This window comes from Micropterus salmoides, unplaced genomic scaffold (genome assembly GCF_014851395.1).
Source record: "Micropterus salmoides isolate LMB-PRFRI ecotype aquatic unplaced genomic scaffold, ASM1485139v1 Ms_hic_scaffold_10, whole genome shotgun sequence".
NCBI classification, from domain to species: domain Eukaryota; kingdom Metazoa; phylum Chordata; class Actinopteri; order Centrarchiformes; family Centrarchidae; genus Micropterus; species Micropterus salmoides.
This window is the reverse complement of record NW_024040041.1, coordinates 19305531-19325829: the sequence shown is the minus strand read 5'-3', so window position 1 is coordinate 19325829 and position 20299 is coordinate 19305531. Positions and strand designations below refer to the sequence as shown.

The 20299-nt window shown below is 40.9% G+C and overlaps 1 protein-coding gene across 1 annotated transcript in view; it reads right to left on the bottom strand.

Moving 5' to 3' along the window:
- Positions 1-2392: 2392 nt before the first annotated feature.
- Positions 2393-20299, bottom strand: part of abca3b (ATP-binding cassette, sub-family A (ABC1), member 3b) — a 33637-nt gene continuing 15730 nt past the window's right edge. Inside the window, exons 9-31 of the mRNA XM_038700855.1 lie at positions 18923-19096; positions 18609-18790; positions 16960-17106; positions 16626-16755; positions 16383-16537; positions 15861-16016; positions 15549-15759; positions 15255-15405; positions 14539-14637; positions 12897-13095; positions 12502-12808; positions 12140-12413; positions 11429-11633; positions 11060-11279; positions 10070-10228; positions 9517-9689; positions 7983-8117; positions 7633-7827; positions 7290-7477; positions 6974-7144; positions 5420-5616; positions 5000-5073; positions 2393-4411 (exon numbers count right to left, since the gene is read on the bottom strand). Of these exons, the coding sequence (XP_038556783.1) occupies positions 4280-4411; positions 5000-5073; positions 5420-5616; positions 6974-7144; positions 7290-7477; positions 7633-7827; positions 7983-8117; positions 9517-9689; positions 10070-10228; positions 11060-11279; positions 11429-11633; positions 12140-12413; positions 12502-12808; positions 12897-13095; positions 14539-14637; positions 15255-15405; positions 15549-15759; positions 15861-16016; positions 16383-16537; positions 16626-16755; positions 16960-17106; positions 18609-18790; positions 18923-19096 (4034 nt within the window). The 3' untranslated portion in view covers positions 2393-4279. The remainder of the gene's footprint in view (positions 4412-4999; positions 5074-5419; positions 5617-6973; positions 7145-7289; positions 7478-7632; positions 7828-7982; positions 8118-9516; positions 9690-10069; positions 10229-11059; positions 11280-11428; positions 11634-12139; positions 12414-12501; positions 12809-12896; positions 13096-14538; positions 14638-15254; positions 15406-15548; positions 15760-15860; positions 16017-16382; positions 16538-16625; positions 16756-16959; positions 17107-18608; positions 18791-18922; positions 19097-20299) is intronic.

Sequence of the window (20299 nt, the reverse complement as noted above, 5' to 3'; positions counted from 1 at the left end):
CATCCAAAAACCCTGTCTTCATCTTCCAATGACTATTTCAGAGGTAACACGTGTTTCGGGAAAGAAAGGCAGAAAAAAAAAGATTAAAAAAAAAAAGTGTAGCTTTTGAAGGAGTTAATGGCTCCTGCTTCTACAAGCGCTGCTGGTTGCCATAGCAATAATCAGTATCCAATATGCCTACACTAGTAGTTTTCAAAGTGTTCAGCTTGTTAATACAATCAATATCTGCTTGTAAACCGTTAACCTTCATTCTTCATTCAAACCCTGCATGTTTATAAGAATAAATTTTCATTCTGAAGTTGTTCAATTTAAACATGTTCAAGGGCTAGAGAGGTTAAAGCTTTTAGTACTACTAGTATTTTACATGAAAAAAGCTGAGTGCCTTATTTTTGCTGTTGGTGTTCTTTTTCTGTAATCATCCCATGACCTCTAAAGATTTATCTTGTGGCTTCTTCCTCTGGTCTAAAATCAACTATGCTGGAGCAGGTAAATATGCATGTCAAGGGGTACTCAAGGTGAGTTTTGGGATACACTGTAGACTAACAAATCACAAATTGGATTGAGATGCTCCCCGATATCTGAGCATCTCGTCCCTCAATCGGACTTCTTATGTGGGAGACTTTAGGTGCATGTACAGTATTTCCACTGAAATAAATATTGTGACCGATGTCATATGTGTAATCATCTTTAAATGGAATAGGTAATTTGAAGACAGTACATGTAAGTTTAATATATATAAATGTAGCATGTCTAAACTACGTATGAATTTTAATACATTTATGAAACTTAATACCCAATTATGAATTTTAATATTCATAAAATATTAATCATAAAAATCTCTCGTTTCGCGGGGCACCACCGGAGTTGTTATTAACCTAGAGTCTCCGGACCTCTAGGTAGCTTTTAATAATTATACAATTATTCACTTTCATTGTGGGAAGCATTTGACTCATACGGCAGAGGAGAACTAATGAAAGTAAGCTATGAGTTTAGGAGTTAAAAAGACAATATTAACACTATGGGACATCCCTGACCACAGAATGTAGGGTTTTGGTCTTATGGTTTGTGTTTCTTCCCACCGGGTTGCTGATAAGCGGCCTCACACTGGCAGAGTCCGTGCGTTCTCGTTTAGGACAGCTTCAAGCCGCCGGCCAGTCGCTTTCTCTGCCAGTGAATTGCTCCGGGGTTCGTCTCGGGGAGGCTTATTGAAGATACTTGCAGTGGGGGCCAACCCTGGCTCGGGTTAGCAGTTTTCATCGTCCTTGGTTACTGCTGGCGGTCAACGTCGCGTGCTCGACGAAAAAGCTTAAAAAGGGAAATTAGTCATTCTTGAATTAGACTAGTGTAACTTAACGGACTGATAACTTTAACAAAACAAAAGAAAGAAAATAAAACAAGTTACTGGAACTGAGGGAAACTTTAGTCGCGGCACTTCGCGTGTGTAGCTTCAAGCGAAACAAAGACTTCGTTGCGCTGGTTGAATTCTTAGGGCGTTGCCGGGAGAGGGCACGCCGGGAGGGACATGGCGGTCGCGTGCTGAACTATGGTGCCGAAACGTCCAGAGAGCACAGCGAAGAGCAAGAGAAATTAACTTTTAATATGTCTATAAAGAAAAACAAAATCTATCTGCGCGTATTATAATCAAATATAATAAATATAAATAATACTTATTTCGTCCACTTGGGGGAGCTCAGGTTACATGACAACATCTTAGATTAATCCAAAAACAATCTTTCCTTAGGAACTGGGAAATTTAGTTATTTAGCCTTTAAATTCAAGCTGGCAATTAATAGAGTATATGACATTTATCATTATTTCTAAAGGAATTGTGTGAGAAAGTATTGTGAACAAGCATTGGTTACACATAAAATGAAGGAGTGTCCTTAATCTTGCTGAAAATTAAAACACTGCAAAAGGTAATTAAACACAGAGCAAAGTCAGTTGCCATGGTTACGTGTGTGCCCCCTTTTAAAGAGAGTTCTGATAGGCTGTTTGTAATCTCTGGTTAGTTTCTTTGTCATTTTAACAATTCAGGCACCGAGAGGCTTATCTTGGCTGTTGCCAAGTGGCCAGTTTTACGATCAACTGCCCCGGAATAGCACTTAGGGGAAGCAACCTTTCACCTTTTCCTTTGGGTCTCTTCAGCCATCTGTAGAGGGTTAATAATCAAACCCTCTCCTTCTCTATGGGAGAGAAAAGAGGAGTTGAGTCTCCAAATTATTTAATATAAAATGCACAAATCCACACTGTCGGTTCACTACACTACATAAACAACCCCTCTCCCCGCTACCACTTACCTCTGGCTAGATACCCCGTAGTATCTACCCATGCAAATAGATTCAAGAAAGTTATGAAGGGTCACTTGCTGGAAAAATTAGACAAGGCACTGCTATTTGCTTCCATTTGCATAGAGCATTATTTAATTTAAAAAGAATAAGGATACATGTACAGTTGACGAGGTCAGTTCCATGGTACAGTACAGAATTACAATGGTGTAAATTCCCTTTTTAAATGATACACTGTGTATTTCAGCCTAAGTCAATCATTAAATATCAGCAGCTCAACCCTTTTCATTTTTCCTCAAACAAGGTACCTATTTAACAATGCAATTGATTCAAGTCATACATGTAATATGTAATAACAAACAAATGTAACAAAAGTCCAAATAAAAAAATTTAATCTTTTACAGACAACTTAGCCACATATGCGTGTCTTTCTGGAATGTCAGACATCTACTGTTTTTCCTCACACACATCTTATGAAAAAAGCATTGTAAATCATATGAAGCAGTTAAAAAAGTTGATTACTTCCAGTGCTTATGCTTTCGTGTGAGACAGTAAATACATTCATCTTACGTCTATCAAGTCAAGAGTGAGTAGGAATGCCATTCGCACACTCAAGTTAATTACCAACTCACCCCAGATTATAACATTGATCTTTGAACGTGGATGAAAAGCAGGACTAAGAACACCTTTATCGTCAACCGTCAATTTATTTTGTTCGGAAACTTCAAATGTTACTCGTTCTTTAAAGTACTTTGCTTTGGTTATGCAATAAATTGGGCACGCTCAGAAATGAGGTTCGTAGTAGCACATCCAAATAAAAAGCTCATTGCGATCTTGTTGTTCAAGGTCCAAATCAATCACATGCTGTCTGACACAACTTGATCTGAATTCCAGACCTCTCATTCTACTGCAAAAGCAACAACATTTGAGAATAATCTAGTGCGTCACACAATGATTTCATTATTTCTTTCTAACTACCCTCCAATCTGGAATGGCTGGATAATCACATGGTTAACACACTGTTGCTGTAACTTGTTTGGCAGCAATTAGTGAATCATTGGTTCACAGGAACTGAACGATGGAGGCGTACTAAACATACTCAGACTGGACTAAATGTATTCTAAGGATCAATCCTCAATAAGGACGGCCTTTTAGTATTCGTTAGCAGCTCTCTCAATATCATGCACTCCATAACTCGTATTCTATGCATGCATTCATTAATGTGCCCAAAAAAGTCCTTGAATGAGTAAATGTTCTGCTCTGGCCGGAACAAGTGAGTGGTTTTTAGTATCATGAACTAGTCACATTATTTACATCTGGCAACAACATTAAGAGTCTCTTAAGGAAAACCAGGCATTTTGTATAGGGCAATATAAAGTAACAAGAACTATCATTAGTTTGATAAGGCGCAAAGGTGTGCAAAAATTTCATAAATGCATCAAATGGGAGTGGTTCATTTTCTTGTGATGATCACACACACAAAAAAGCATAAATTCTTGGAAACATAAATCAAGTAATAAAATAAAATCATAAATAACAAAAAGAGTGCACACAAATAAACCCCGTCACACACAATTCAGAGTAGTGGTAGTATCTAATGGGTGGTGTCATCGTCTTTTACCTCACTGAAAAAGGTGCAGTACTCAAGAGTTCATGACTTGGTATACGCAATGCCATAATCCCAATTCTCCTACTTCACACAACAACAACAACAACAACAACAACAACAATGGCAGGAATGACCCAACAAAGACACACTGTCATGACCCAGTAGTAGAAATGCTGAAGATGATGTTTTTGGCGACTAGCCCTGTGTGTGTGTGTGTATGTGTCTGTGTGTGTGTGTATAGGTGGTCAAGGTAAAAATGGAGCTGGGGTTAAACCATTCCTCTATCCAGCCTTTGTACACAGGCAGGTCCATGTAGATAGGTCCCCTCCACACACACACACACACGGTAGAAAATGGACAATGGATGACAGATTCCTCATTCCTCTTACTTCCTCCCGCTCTCTGTGCAGTGCTGGAACTGGGCAAAGCTGAGGAACACCTGCTCCAGTGATATCTGGCTCACACAGTAGTCTTCAATGCAGTATTTCTCTTTAGCTGCCTCCAAAGTGCCAAACACCTAGGTGGGAGTGGAGAGTAGGGAGGTTGAAAACATGGAAAAGTGTGATATGAATGCGTCTCTGCAGTTATCCAAGGCTTTGTGCCAAGATCACAATTTAAAGCTACAATCTGCATCTTCTGAACACTGAATAAATATACTTTATTTCTGTCCCTGTGCACACACACCTGCAATTTATATTGTTTTCCATTGCTATTTACTTTTCACTGTAGTTTTTTAACACTAGTTAAAAAGTGTCAGTGTAGTTTTTTTTGAAACATTGTTTTAATCAGACTGCCTATTTTTTCCACCCACGTGTTAAATCTCTGCGCTTGCTTTACAAATCTTAATTACCCATCAAGATGAAAAACATGTTGAGGCGGACACTTGACAAAATCAGAGGGACAAGGACACTAGAAAGCAATTCCTAGCTAAAGCCCTTAGATCATTTTGTTGAAGCTATATAATTGTAGTTTAGGCATTCAAGCCTTACTGTGTACCACTCTGTCCACTAGAGGGTGCTCTAACATAGCACAAATGCAGAGATGTATTTCTCCATTTTTCTACTGAGCACATTGTGGGATATTTCCTTTTCTGAAAATCAGTTACCTGGGCCCAGGTAAGTGTTTTGTCAGTCAAATGATAATGCACCATTCCCTGGTGCTCATCCTTTAGTTGACTTCCTGTGGTGGAAGAAAATGTACACGGTTATATTTGCTTTGAAATTCTTTTACAGTTTCAGATGGCTTTTACAGCAAAACACCAGCAATTGCATACTGTAAAGCACAGAATATTGATACATATACAGATATTTTTTTGGCATAATGATCACATAGTTATTTTCTCATTCAAATGTGTATTGTTGAATGTAAATGTCAGTGCAGCTACAATAATATATTTAGTTCTGTTGTTTTACATTCTGAGACCTCCTGGTTATTTTTAAAGGTACTGTGGTAGTAAACACACTTTTTATTTATTTCCAGTGAATTAAAATTAAATGAAACTGACTGTTAACTGTATGCCACTGACCTGGAAAGGTACTTTCGATAAAGTCTTTAAATAGCTGCAGGTCACTTTCCTCCAACTCAGCCTCTATGTGTACTTTAGCAAGCAGTGTGTAGCCACTCCCAAACTTGCTCTTCAGGTGTTGGGGACTCCCGAGGCACTTAAACTGACCGTTAACCATCACTGCCAGCCTGGTACACAGGGCCTCACACTCCTCCATACTGGTGAGGGAACATAGCAGGGAGACAGGTAGAGGTAAGTGTTCTCACGTCTTCTGCTTTTCAAGCATCAAGATGTAGCAGCACAACTTCTTTCAACTAACACCCAGTGGTGGAGGATGTACTCTCTCTTTTACTATTACCACATGGTAAAGATACTCCTTATAAGTGAAAGTTTACCATTCAAAAGTAAAAGTACAAAAGTACTGGTAGAAAAAAATAAATGTAATAAAATAATTTGAAAATAAAAAAGTACTTCTATGATATGCTAAAAACTGGGCAGGGAGAATGTCATATATATGTCATATACTATATATTATATAACCGGAAAAATATGAATGCATTAATATGTAGATAATGTTTTACTGATGTAGTTGGATGTGGTGCTAATTTGAACTACTTTATATATTGGTGGGTAGTTTCATCTATGCTTAATATTTTTTAAGTTTATAATATATAAAATATATGAATTTGTGCAGTAACTAGTAACTACAGCTAATTGCAGTAGAGTAATAAGTATAATTTTTCCAGTGTTGGAATGTAAGTATATTTAAGTTCTGTACTTTAAGCACTATTTTGAGGTAATAATATACTTTTTACTCTACTACATTAATCTGACAGATTCACACATTTTTGTAAATACTTGATTATATCTTTTCATGTGACAACACTGAAGAAATGACTCTTTGCTACAGTGTAAAGTAGTGAGTGCACAGCTTGTATAACAATGTAAATTTCTTGTCCCCTCAAAATAACACATCACACAGCCAAAGAACGCTCTTCGAGGTTCTGAAAAAAAGAATTGTTGCGCTACATAAAGATGGCCTAAGCTATAAGAAGATGAAGTCACATGGAAAAATATAATCAAATATTTACTAAAATGTGAAGTGTGTACTGACTTTTGTGAGAAACTGTACATAGTTACTAGTTATATTTCAGAGTAAGACTTTATCTAAAACATTTCATTGGCCCATAAAATACAACACAAGATTTAACCAGTGGTTACCAACATTAGTTTGTGACCTCTTTCAAAAAAAATAGCAGTCTAGTTGTGGCCCCTGGTTACATTTCAGACGTCTAGGAAATGTTAGCAGTTCAACCAAAGAAAGATTTCACCTTTTAACTTACCTAAATGGTTTCACTTAAATAACTGTTCGAGACCCAACAAGGTTGAACCATCCAAAATTTGCAAAATAACTTACTCCTCTGTCATTAATCATCTCAGGACCCCTCAGATTTATCAAACCATACGCTGAGAACCACTAAACTAACCTAACTGCATATAAAGTCAAAATTATACCCAAGTACAGTACTTGTAAATGTACCACTGCTGATACCCATTACATACTATAAATCTCACCTATGAGAAGTGATGATTATAGCCTTTCCAGACTCCCGTGTGCGTGTAACAGCGTCCCACAGCAGCCTCCTGGCCACAGGGTCCATCCCTGTTGAAGGTTCGTCCAGGAAGATGACAGGAGGCCCGCCAATCAGAGCCATGCCTGCGCTCAGCTTCCGCTTGTTGCCACCACTGCATATTTTGATGTTGACACATTATTTACACACACTTCCTCAACAAAACCGAGTGTTATTCAGGCTAACATATGAACTGCATGGCACAAAACAGAATGGGGAATGGCTCAGATTTCGTTTCTCTGCACCAACGGGCTACCTACCTGTAGCTGCGGACTAGTTTATCAGCATGAGGCTCCAGCAGCAGCGACCGGAGGACATTCTCCACACAGCCAGACACATACTTTTCTGGTATTCCCCTGAGCCTGGCATACATACTCAGAGTTTCTCTTCCTGTCATGTGGTCCAACACAGCATCAAATTGGGGACAGTAACCAATGCGCTGTTGCACCTGCAATCCAGAGATAAATGTCCTCTTTCAAATGTTGTCCTTTTGAAAGCACCGTAGCACTACACTGAAAATTTTGTAAACTAAGTCAAACTACTGAAAACAGTTTATCTTTGAATATTGAAATGTGCTTTCCTTCCACCTTCCTCCTCTCTTACCTTCTTAATGTCTCTCAAGATGCTGTATCCGTCAATGTAGGCGTCCCCGGAGGTGACACTCTCATCACCTGTCAGCATTTTAAAGGTCGTGGTCTTGCCTGCTCCATTGAAGCCCAGGAGACCAAAACACTCTCCTTTACCTACAGCTAGAGACAGCCTGTCCACAGCCAGAAGATTCTCCCCACTGCTGTACACCTGAAAGGAAGAGATAACAGCGTGTCTGTACCACCTCATCATATCTCACAGAGACACTCTCCTCTAGAGTCACACATATTTAAACAATGAAGCATCCTCTGCCAGTGCTGAATACAAACCCACGCATAGAAGGAAAAGACCTCTGTGCCACATACCTTGCTGAGCTCCTGCAGTATGAGGGGGCTACCAACCATCGACTCTAATATTGGCTGACACTCCAGGACCCTCTTCCTCTCTTCGGCCACGTCCCTGTCTTCTGGAAGTAGTGCTGGGTCCTCTATTAGAGGTAACTAACACACACACATACACACACACGATCAAAAATCAACCACCAAAGTAAGACACTGCCTCCACGTCACAGTAAAATTGATGTCCCATATGTTCTGGCAGCAACAGCACATGTCCACTACTTGTAAAGTCCAGTAATTAATACTTCATAAGGGACTATAATACACATAAATATGTAATCGTTTACTATGTCATAGTATCGGGTTAGACTGAAATAATACTCCCACATTATTTTTATTATTGATTAATCATTGTCTTGATTAATTATAATATTGACTATTTGCTAAAGCCAAACGCAAAGTCTTCAAATAGCTTGTCTTGTCCAACCAACTGTCCAAAACCAAATATATATATATATATATATATACATACATACACACACACACACACACACACACTTTCAATTTACTATCACATAAGCTAAAGAAAATCAGCAACTCCTCACACCTCATGTTGTGCCGTTTCATTTATCAAATCGTCGATTAACGAACGGATCATTTCAGCTCTAAATGCTCTGTTTCCAAAACACAGTTTCACAAAAGTGCTTTCTTAAAATCAGTTGGAGGAGTTTCAGATGAGTCGTGTAATTCTTAAATGTCAAAGATTCCCTCTGATAAAGTCTATGTGTTGATAAATGCAGAGGCGTTAATAGATCTTAGAAGTGTGAAAAGCCTCAAGGAACACCTTGTGGCCTCGTCTGCCTGATGAAGTGTGGCTGGGACTCTGGTCTGGTTATGGAAGGAGTGATATATGAAATGCTCTGTATCCATTTTGGGGAAAAACTGATGAACATCTTATTTAGAACATCAATATTTAGTTAATTCAAATCAAGATTGTTCCCTTTGATACAATAAATCACTTTGTAGATTTATTAACACCTGCACTTAGGGGTCAGTTGATGTGGTTTGTTTGCAGTTCTGTTGCTTTGAAAACTTACAAATCAAAGTGCTAATTGCCAGATCTCTTTTATGAGTGACAAGTGTTGCCAACTGGCATTCAACTTAATATGAATCACCGCAGTGGCAGTTTTTCTATCTATGACTGAGTTACCTCAGAGTTAAAATTTCCTTCTCATGAAGAGTTTACACTATGTTGTGCATTCGCTGCTCATTTATTAAAATCTGCATGACCAGAGAGCATTCACTTTGTGGATCTAAAACCACTACTCAAGTTGTCCTTAGAGGCTTCTCCTTTTTTAAGTTTCAGTTATAATATATTTAACCACACTTTGAAAATTGTTTCCCCAGAGAGACCTCTTACACAGTGCGAACTCGGGGCTGATAGAAAATTACTGATGAAAGTGGAAAGCCCCTGCCCCACCCCCACCCCCACCCCTACCCCCACCCCAAACACAGGAAAAGACAAACACTGCCTTGTTCACCACTCCCACAATACATCTACCTGTTTGCGTCTTCTGCACAGAGAGGTGAGGAGTCGCCGGAGTGTGCGGACACACTGCAGCTCGATGACGAACAGCAGAAAAATGAAGACTACACCCTGCACTGATAAGGCCACGAGGAAGCGTCCAACACCAGGCTCTGACATCGAGAAGTAGTTTGTCTGATATGTGATGTCTAGAATCAGAAAAACACAGAGTTATGTTTACACAAGAAATGTGGTCATTTTATTTGTGGAAAATGTAGTCTGATGAAACAGGTAAAAACTGAACGCAATGAATTCTTCATTTGTATTTCATTTTTAGGATACATCATTTATATAATCATTGCCACTATAAAGATGAACCACCACTGTCATTCCAATGCATGTGTAATACTGCCACCCACATTATGATTAATCATTTTAATAATATATCTCCTATATCTGAGATCCATCAGAAATTAAATGGCAAATGTAGGTAATAGACCACATCTTCATTGTTATGTTGTAATAACCACACACATACTCTGTACCACTTCTATGGCATTCTGTGAGGCTACATTTATTCAGTACTTACTTAAGTACTTGCACAAGTCCGGACTGATTGGACTGGAGGTGCAAAATGAGATGAATTCATAGTTCTGGTAGAACTGGCTGAAGGACATGCCCAGACAATAGTTTGGGAAGATCAGGAACACCTTATCCAGTAAGTGCGACAGATCAGTCAGGTTCAACTCTGGAGAAGGAACGCATAAGGAGGCCATCAACAGGAATGATAAGCGAGTTTTTTTCTTTTCCGTTTAAAAAAAACAAAACATTTTCTTGTTGCTAGAACGTGATCCCTCACTGGCTTCCCATCCACAAATACTGCATATTGTATTCGATGAGGGATGCGGCCAGGCCAGAAGGACAGATGCTGGGAACTGAACCCAGATCTCTGAAGGAGTGGACTCCACATGTATTCAGCCAAAGACAAACTTCAAACCCTTAAAACTAGCGCATAACATAGCGTGTTACTCCAAATCCATTTATATTGTGTCTTTTAGAGTCAGCCTGTGCTTATTCAGCCTAGTTCAACCTACATGAGTTTCTGATGGTTTGTGTAATGTGTTTTGCTACTACAGAGGAAGTACATTCCTGACAAGAAAGATGCCTTGAAAGCGTCTCCCAGCGTCTTTACTGCTGAAAAGGTTCCAATGAATTTGTCAAGCAGCCACCAATTACCGGTGTCACAGAATGTCATGATGAAGAGCTCAAACTGACAGTCTGAAAAATGGTAGGTTATTGGCTTCATAGACAGGAGAACAGAAGAAGTTGCTGCATGTGAAAACACATTTGGATAAGTGGGATTAGGAAGTATTTCATGTCTCACTTTTACAATAGAAAAGGCTTCAAGGATCAGGGCTCTGTCATTTCTGGCCTCTCAGGACTTTTCTGAAAGCGTTCCTTATCTTAAAAACTATTTTTCCAAAAAACAGCTGTCTTATAATCAGCATTGTCTTATATTCTGGCCAATACGGTAATTTGAGATACTTGTCTACCAGCGCTTGAAGCCAATGTCTCTCACCTGGGATGGTCATGATGGTGACAGCCAGAAAGGTGGCAGTGCCAGAGATCATGTTGAAGATGGTGAGGCGTGTGTAGGCAGTAGCGGCAGTGGAGAAGAAGAAGCTGAGCAGGTACATTAGAGGCACAACAGCCCAGCCATACAGTAGCAGTAACAACAACACATCTATCAGGTGGTTGTCGTCTACAAAAGCCTTAACTCCGAATGCCTGAAATACCACCTAAGAGCATAAAACAAAATAAGACAACGTATACATCAATTTTATGAATACTGTTTCCACCGCCTGGACAAATCGGAGCACTCTGTTTACAATGAGTAGTCAGTCTCCGTGCCTTAATCCCACCACGTAATATGAAATGTCATACTGACCAGCATGAGGAGACAGGGCATCAGGAAGTTGACCAGGTCCCACAGCAGGGCAGAAAACCAGAAGTTTGACAGGTAGACGCCGCTGACCTGTTGCACATGCTTGGACTTGATAGAAGACTCCGTTACAAGCAGCAGGGCAAAGGTGCTGGACAGGGAGGCCATCCCGTACATCAAGTTGATGGCGATGGCAAAGCCTGTCTTTCCCCTGCAGATGGAGGAATAGAATGAGACGGTTAGGAGAGGGGAAAAAAAAAAAAAAGAGAGAAGGAGTCGAAAAACAGGTTGAGAACAGGAGGATCTCAAGAGAGCGAGATGTGAAATAGCTGAGATGTATAATCACACTATTTTACTTGTTCAAATCCATACTGTTGTTCAACTTATACCCAGCTAGCTTGATAATTCTTGTTCTTGTCAGTATGATGGCTACACAAAGTGACTTGGGATTAAATAAATGTTGAATTCCCTTTTGGAGTTCATTTTACCCACCTCTAAGAGACCCACATGAGGTAATTACATCAATGTAATTAGTAATGTTTCACCCTTAAAGTGTAACAGAACTACCTGACATTCATGTGGGAAATCTAACCTTTATAGTCATGCCGTGTGAACTGTAATCACTTGGAACACAATATATTTTATAGCATGTGTGTGACAACTGTGTTGCTTGTAACTGTGCTTCTCCTCTCCTAACTCTTCCTTCCCTCCACTCACTCTGTGAGCTGGCTCTGGGCGATCTCAGACAGGTTGCGTGGCATGGGGTAATTGCTCGTCTGGATGGAAGCATTTGGCCCTGCTAGAAGTTTGAACAGAGCATTGTCCATCATCATGAGGGCTGTGGCGGGTGTATGGTAGCCCTCGTTGTTGAAGTAGGCCGTCGCTTCTGCATACTGGCTGCTGCTGCCACGGAAAGCAGCACCAACGACGCAGCGCTCATTAAAGCTGCCGCCTTCTTCCTCTGCCTGAGTCAGGATGTAATCAGTAAAGTCTGATGGGCAGCAGGAGAAAAGGCACATATGGTCAGCAAATATTCATCTAAGCAGTCAAACCAAGTCTCTCTCTCTCCCTCTGTTTACCTGTGATGTTGACGAGCTGGCCTAGCTGGGCAGGGAGCTGTGAACTGTATGTGTTGGCCAAGGCAGAGGCCAGGGGACCCGCCATGGGCTGCAGAGCCACAGGGACCCTGGTTGGACCATAGCGGCTGAGTGCCAGCCTCAGCTGGGGAGACTCCTTGTGATTGGGAAAGGTGCGTGCCACAACTAAGGCCACAACAGTGAAGACCAAAGGGACCAGGAACTGCGCCACCATCACCTTCCAGTTTCTCCAGCTGTACAACGCCCTCTTCAGGAACATGGCATAGAACTGTTGCAGGTGTAGTCTGACCTGACAGGAGAGTACAGGGGGACTGAAATGTGAGCAATATGTTTTGCAGGAAACATGACAAGCATTTCTGTGCTTCTTCACATCTCACCCCGGTGTTCAGCTTGATGTTGGAGCAGTCCTCTGAGATGAGTGTGCCGCTGTCTGTGAAGTCGGTGACATCGGTCATGCCGCTGATGCTGCTGGCGTCATCTGTGGTCCAGTCATGGGAGCGTCTCTCATGTTGGTACTGCAGGGCTGGCAGCTGGATTGCCTGGATGTCCAAACTAGAATCCACCAACTTTCCCACTCTGAACACACAAATGAATCTGTGGTTATCCACCAACTCACTGAAACCAGGAACAAAAGGTGCTTTAAATATGAAGTCTTCAGTTTTGTCAGACTACCAAGGGAGTCTGTCTATTCAATAAAGTAAAAAATACCAGAAAAAATTAATTATCGCTACTTTCAAAATCCTTGCTGAAATTACAGTAAAGCACAAAACTCAAATATAGTTTATAAAATGTCATGTTTTACATTAAATGAAGCAAAAAAATCTCCAAAATGCACACATAAAAAAACAACAGGGCTTCTTTAATGCGAGGAGAGTCACTGGCTGTGAAAATCCATCCACTCTCATTTTTCCTTCCTTTCAGTAGCGCACTAAGGTAAAGAAAAGCAGGGCTGCTTGCAAATAAAGCTATTTGTGGGCTTTACAATTCAATTATCATCCAACCGAGGCACCTACACAGGAGGGCACATCCAACTATATTAGACACCCTTTGTGCCTTTGTGAGCCTAGTTACATCTTCCGACAAGTCCATCAGTCTATCCTTTCTACACCACTTACCCATGGAATTGAATAACAAACTTATCAACAATCCAAGAAAATAAGATTTTAGAAAAAATTCGAACTATGTTTTCAAGCTATCTATTTATATATTTGAGCTCTGTGTCAGTAAACATGACGAAACTACAACATAATCTCCTGTAAAACATTTGGTCATGAGATGTTCTAGATGTCTGGAAAAGATAATTTTACAGTATTCAATTTTTAATGAAAGTTTAATTTAAAAAGAGTCAATGGTCGTAGTCTTACTCTAACAGACAAGTCGTTTTAATTGGCTACAAAATACTGAACACCAGAAGGGAGCTAAATGACCAAATGTTCAAACAGCAGCTTGTCTTTGTGTCACGTTTGATGTTTGGTGTGTAGCGTTTATGGCCATAACACGCCGACTCTCAGTATGACTAATAAATAATGAGGCCTGTGAGACAAACATGCTTGGCAGGCCCAATTACAATGTCATACACTTGTGCTAGTTGAAGTAGCATACAGTGGTCCGCAGTGGAAGCACTCTCGTGCTCGTTGCCACAGATGCAGTCCACGGGGAAGCATAAATAATGGCTCAATAAGCAGCAGTTGGCTGGGACTGAGATGTGTGAGCAAAGGAGAGAACGTGAACATATCAGCCAGGTTGGAAAAAAATTACAATTTACAATGAGGTTTGGTTTAACCCCCATAAATTCCACTATAACATTGACATTTTTTTAATTCAAATAGTGTGAAACCCACGTTGTTTTGCATTAAAATTATCATCTTGTATCTTACAGTGATTTGAGTAAGTACATTGGCTAAAAGTGCTGCTTAACTCAAAATTTGTCTGGCAATAGGAGAGTTACTCCTTGAGTCAGATCCTGCTGATTCAGGAAATTAGAAAGACTCATATTCGCCCATGTCATATTTCGCATACCTGAGGAAAACCTCTTCCATTGTGGTTACTGAAGCGCCGTAGCTGGCGATGCCCAACTCTTCTCTGTTCATCTCCAGCTCAGCAAACAGCAGCTCAAACCTGAGAGAAAACACAAAGTGCACCAGGGAAACAGATTACATGCTACATCAGAGTGGGACAAATGCTATCACTCAATATTACAATATGAGCTCTTAATAAGTGTACCATAAGTTCTGCTTTAAATCTAATCATAGAGCAGTAGTAAGTGCCACAGTGGACTCAAAGCCCAATTTATGTGTGTGTGAAGAGCATAAAACGATGTAACGGAGAGATGGCCGAAAAGGAAAATATAACCTGAAGGGAAGAAACTGAAAGGTCATGGTAAAATAAGAAATGAACAATTTCAGTGTGTTTATCAGACCGATTCCAGTTTTTGTGGATTGCTCTAATTGCTCTAAGAAGAAAGAGTTTGACGCGCAGAGCCAAAGAGAGAAAGAGCCATACGTTTACTGTATTTATTATAATCATATACTCAGTGTTAGTGTAGGTTGGGCAATGTAATGATGTGAGGCATTTTATAAATGTATTGATCCATTTTGAGACATTCTCTGGTCTATTGGCCCAGTTTATCATTTAGTTCTGCAGGTGTTCTTGTTAATGGTTTTCTCCCCTTAAAGACACTTTCCACTGTGTCATTGAGAGTATTCTACGTATGAACAAAGACGTGACTGACTCACCTGCTGGTGCTTTCTTTGGGCAAGATGTAGGAGAGCTCGGCCCCAGCACTGCTCTCCAGTGTGGCATTAGGAACATACATGTGGACAAGGCGGGTGATCTCGGACACGTTACAAAGAGCATCCTTGACTATCACCATGTGGTAGCCAGCACCTGGTGAGCAGAGGAAAGGAACAAAGGCTTATATAACTAATTGTAACAATCAAGTCTTGTAACAACTGTACTACATATTTGGCGGCCCTGAGAGTGATATCTTGTCAATGCCACTCTTTATTTCCACTCCACTCGTCACTTACCATACTTATTCTTAAGGAACAGTGGTGACCCGCAGCACTGCAGCTCTCCTCCTGCCATGATGGTGATGCGGTCACCGAGCAGGTCGGCCTCGTCCATAAAGTGTGTGGTGAGCAGGATGGTGCGACCGTGCTTCTCCCCTTGCAGAAGGTCCCAGGTGGCACGACGAGCTGACGGGTCCATACCTGATGTGGGCTCATCTAACATCACCACCTGGAGACAGACAATGGTAGGGAAGAGATGAGATGTGGTTAATGTGGCGGAAGGATGGGACAAAAGGGAGGAGAGCGAATGAAGCTCATGAAAGTCTTCACCTTGGAGTCTCCAATGAGGGCGATGCCAATAGAGAGTTTTCTCTTCATGCCACCAGAGAGGGTCTTGGAGCGAGCCTGTCGCTTGTCCTCAAGGTTCAGGATACGGATGATACGGTCTACCTCATCTGGAATCTTGTCTGTGGAGTAGCCTTTCAACTGGATATCAAGCAGATAAATATACCAAATAAAGCAAACTCCCAGCATAAATTTCACATTGATGTCAGCGGAGAGCTGCGGCAAGCCTGACAGAACGTGTCTCGACCCATCTAGTTCTTAGAGTGGATGACTTCCTTAAGTTTAACACCTCTTGGAAAGTTTCAACAAAAACTGGCCATTATAAAATATTCCAGAGTTGCTGTACTGGATTACATTATATTTTACAGGTGTACCACTTTCAATCAACATCTCGATCAATAATGCAGTGGTGGGAGAACAATAAACTAAGATTCAGCTGAAGAGGATTTTTCAGTGCATGTCTGTGAGTGTGTGTTTTTGTGTATAAATGCATGATTGTGTGAATACCTGTGCATAGAAGAGCAGGTGCTCTCTGACAGTAAGGTTATCAAATAGTACGTCGTGCTGGGGACAGAGTCCCAGACTGCGGCGTATCAGTGCCATGTCCTGACAGATGTCGTAGCCGTTGATATAGGCCCTGCCGCTGGTGGGGGGAAACAGCCCTGGATACACAAGCACAAAAGCAATCAGATGAGATTATTTAGGTGGCATCTATGTTTGATTGCATGTGTGTGTGTTTAGGCTGGTCACCTGTCAGCATGGACAGTGTCGTGGTCTTCCCAGCACCGTTGTGTCCAAGCAGCACAGTGATCTGTCCCTCGAACATGTTCAGCGTGAGATCCCGCACAGCCTGCCGTGTCTGGTTGCCCACTCTGAATTCCTGTTGAGAGATAAATCCAAAGATTTATAGATATAGATATATTTATAGAAGATTTATATGCATTACCTGAGCAAGAAAGGTATGGGGGCAGAGTAATGTTGTTGCTCTTTTACCACGTTTTCTCTGGGAAACTTTCACCATTCGCACATAACAGTCAGTGGACATGTTGACCCTGTGGGTCAGAGTATCTGTTTTGCTGCTCACCTTAGCAAGGTGTTTAATCTTGATCCCGGAGACTAGACCAGCTGGCTCCTCTTCTATAAACTCCCCCTTCAGAGCCTTTTCTGCATCCTCCTCTTCCTCTTTCTCATTCACCAAAGCCATGCGAGGACTGCTGCACCAGTATGAAGGCTGCAGATAAGGGGGTTGAGAGAAAGTGAGGGACAAACAGGAACTGCAGTAGGGTGAAAGTGGCCTCAGTTAAAAAAGCTTTCTACGATATTTTACAGCATAAAAGTCAGAGAGAGAGAGAGAGAGAGAGAGAGAGAGAGAGAGAGAGAGAGAGAGAGAGAGAGAGAGAGAGAGAGAGAGAGAGAGAGCACATTAACATTGTTCATGTACACTGTTTTACAACACAAATCAGAGGGGACTGTTTCCTGACCACACTTCCCTCTGGTGCACTTCTAACAGTCAAATCTGCAATTAGAAACAGCATCTCACAGCCACACAATGGACATAAACTGCGTCAACATCTGATCCACACCCTGCTGGCAGTCCCTTGAATTCCCAACTACTGGGAAATGGGTTAGCATGAGTTTATTTTTGTGTGTGTGTAAAGGCACGCCATTTCGTGATCGGCCATAGTTGTTATAAAGATAAACCTTGTTTGTGTTGGCTGGACAGACTCAGACGCTTCCTGTTATTCTGGGTAGCTGGACCCAAACACTTCCTCTGACCGATATCTTGTGACCTAACTTTTTCAATCCCCTCCACTGTCACTATATCAGAGCCACTTTCACTGAGTGCAACAATTTCTTTAATCCAAGGCAATATTTCTCTTGCAGGATACCTTGACTTTGACCTTACAACTACCTGAGGTGCTGAAAATGTTGAACACCACCCAGCATTTGTTGACATTATAATCTGTGTTTACTTCCAAACCACAGTATAAAAAGCCTTGTCACACCCTAGTGCAATTCCTGGTAGAGACAGATCAGGCTTGTTCATGCCTTTCAACAAACAGTTAGCAGTGCTTACAGGTGGGAAGCTGGTGACGGGTCACATACGTTTTACTGCACTTCTATTAGTGCAAGTATCATATCCCTTATTTAGGTAAATGTGTCTGCCTCTTGAAACAAAGCAACTGTCTGTATCCTTATCTATTAATTCTGTCTTTGTTTGCTATTGCCACATACCTTGTGTGACCTCTTTTACCCATGGTTACTCCATCAGATTATGAATAGCTGCACAGATATCACTCACAGAATGCTTTTATCAGACTTTTTTTGGTTTGATTAGGAAAAATAATTCACCAGTTGATAACAAAGTTTCTTAAAGAAGGATAAATACCAGTAAGAACAATTTGGAAATCCAAAAGGTACATAGCTTTTCATCAGGTTTCTAGACCAAACTCTGATAATGCTGTATAAGAAAATGTAATTTTATTTCTAGTTTACACAAAATATTCAATCCCACAAGACGTAAATTAAAAAAATATTAATTATAAGCACACACAGTTTGAAATGTAACAAGCATCACTGTTTGCACACAGCTTCCTCTTCTTCGTCTCTTTGATTTACTTCTTTTAAGTTTATATTACTAACTGATACTGCTGCAGAGACAACAGAAATTTTATGTACATCTTTGTGTTTGTGTGTGCACGTGAAAGTGTGAGCCGCTTATTTGAAGCATACCAATACAAAGAAGTAAGACGGTCGAGGCACCCCATACTCCCCAGGAAAAACTGCCTCCATGTACCAGGCCACCAACCCATAGAGCACAGAGTCAAACAGCAGCAAGCCCAACACATGGCCCAGGCAGAAGTCATCGTCCACAGTCACAGAGTCAAACAGGTTTGACCACTGGATCCCTGTGCCTACAGTGAAAAAAAAAAATAAAAGGTTTTTAAAAAGGAACTAAACAGACAAATTGAGCCTAACTTCCTAATACAGCCAAGATAGTCCAAAGTCCAGACAAAATTCACTTTGAACTTAATCTCAGGTCTCACCTTTGCCTTCAAACATTCCCATGAGCTGAGCACCCATGGCCATGGCCACATTGGAGATGAGGCAGGCTGACACTTTCTGGGCTTTGGTCAGTAAGTCGTAGCGTGGCCACAGGAACAAATAAGGCAGGTAGCTCAGGAAATAGATGAAGCCACCCGCTGCTGCCGCCACGTTAGCTTAAGTTAGACAAAAAAGAAAGAGATGTGCACTGAACAGTACAATCACAGCTCTTGTCACTCTGTTTCCACAGTTACAGAAGAACGCTGCTGTACCACTAGACAACCTCACACACACACACACGCATTTGCAGACCAAAGTAGGAGCGAACCAGTGAATTGATATGTGAAGAGAACCACTTTTGATGCGAAATCCATTTCCCGAATTGACAGAGTCTGTGAGTGTTGTTCAGATGAAGCATTAAGGAGGACAAATGAGAAATGGGGGCTGAGTACCATGGATGATGTGAATTAAAGACTTTCAGGGGTCCTTTTTCTGAGCAAAACCTCTCAAAAGAGCACTTGTGGCACACCATGTGATATTTAAGTGCCACAATCTATTCCTAAAAATCAGTGGGTGGGAGTGGGGGAGTATCAAGACAGCTGCTCACACAGCCAAGATGGAAAAATAGTCCGTCTTTGTTCAAAAATGGCCAATGAGGGCACTGCACGACACTCCCTGTTGGCCTATTTTCTGTAAAAGCCCCTCATTGCAGCCTCTTTCCTCTTCCATTGACAAATCATAATTTATAAGCAAAACCCTTGAACCTATTTAGGGTTCCTTATGTAATGATCTTCGTGATTTAGCAAGTTTCTATGCATGTACAATGTCTCAATGACTTTAGTCAGGCTGTCAAAAATCACATTTTTTTTAAAATGATAAAATGACACATGGTACCGTGCCTCATTTTGTCAAAGCGAAATAGGGAAACTGTCTGGACAGGTGACAGAGCACATTATACTACCGAGTTAGATATACAAAATGATGATTTGGAAAGAGAAATTCAACACGACAGAGTAAACCAACAAAATGGAGGCTTCTAAGTAACTTTTCTCTTCAACTCTGCCCCAGTGGAGAAAAGGCTTTTAAGGCCTAATCATAACCAGCTATAATCAATTCATGTTTCTTATTGATTGTAGTAGTAATAGAAAAAACAAAACAAAGGATAATATAAACAACAGCATGGCTGGCAAATAAGTACTTGTGTGCAACTGCTTTGCAAAAGGCTGCATAAAACTGAGGCCGATGAGCACTTGCAACCTGAGCTGTTTTGTTGGGCAAAGTTGGAAGGAGACGGATGTTGGTCTGAATGAAAAGCTCTGAATGAGTGAGAGTGAGAGGGGAAAAGGAACATGAAAAAGGAGAGATTTAAATAGTTTTCT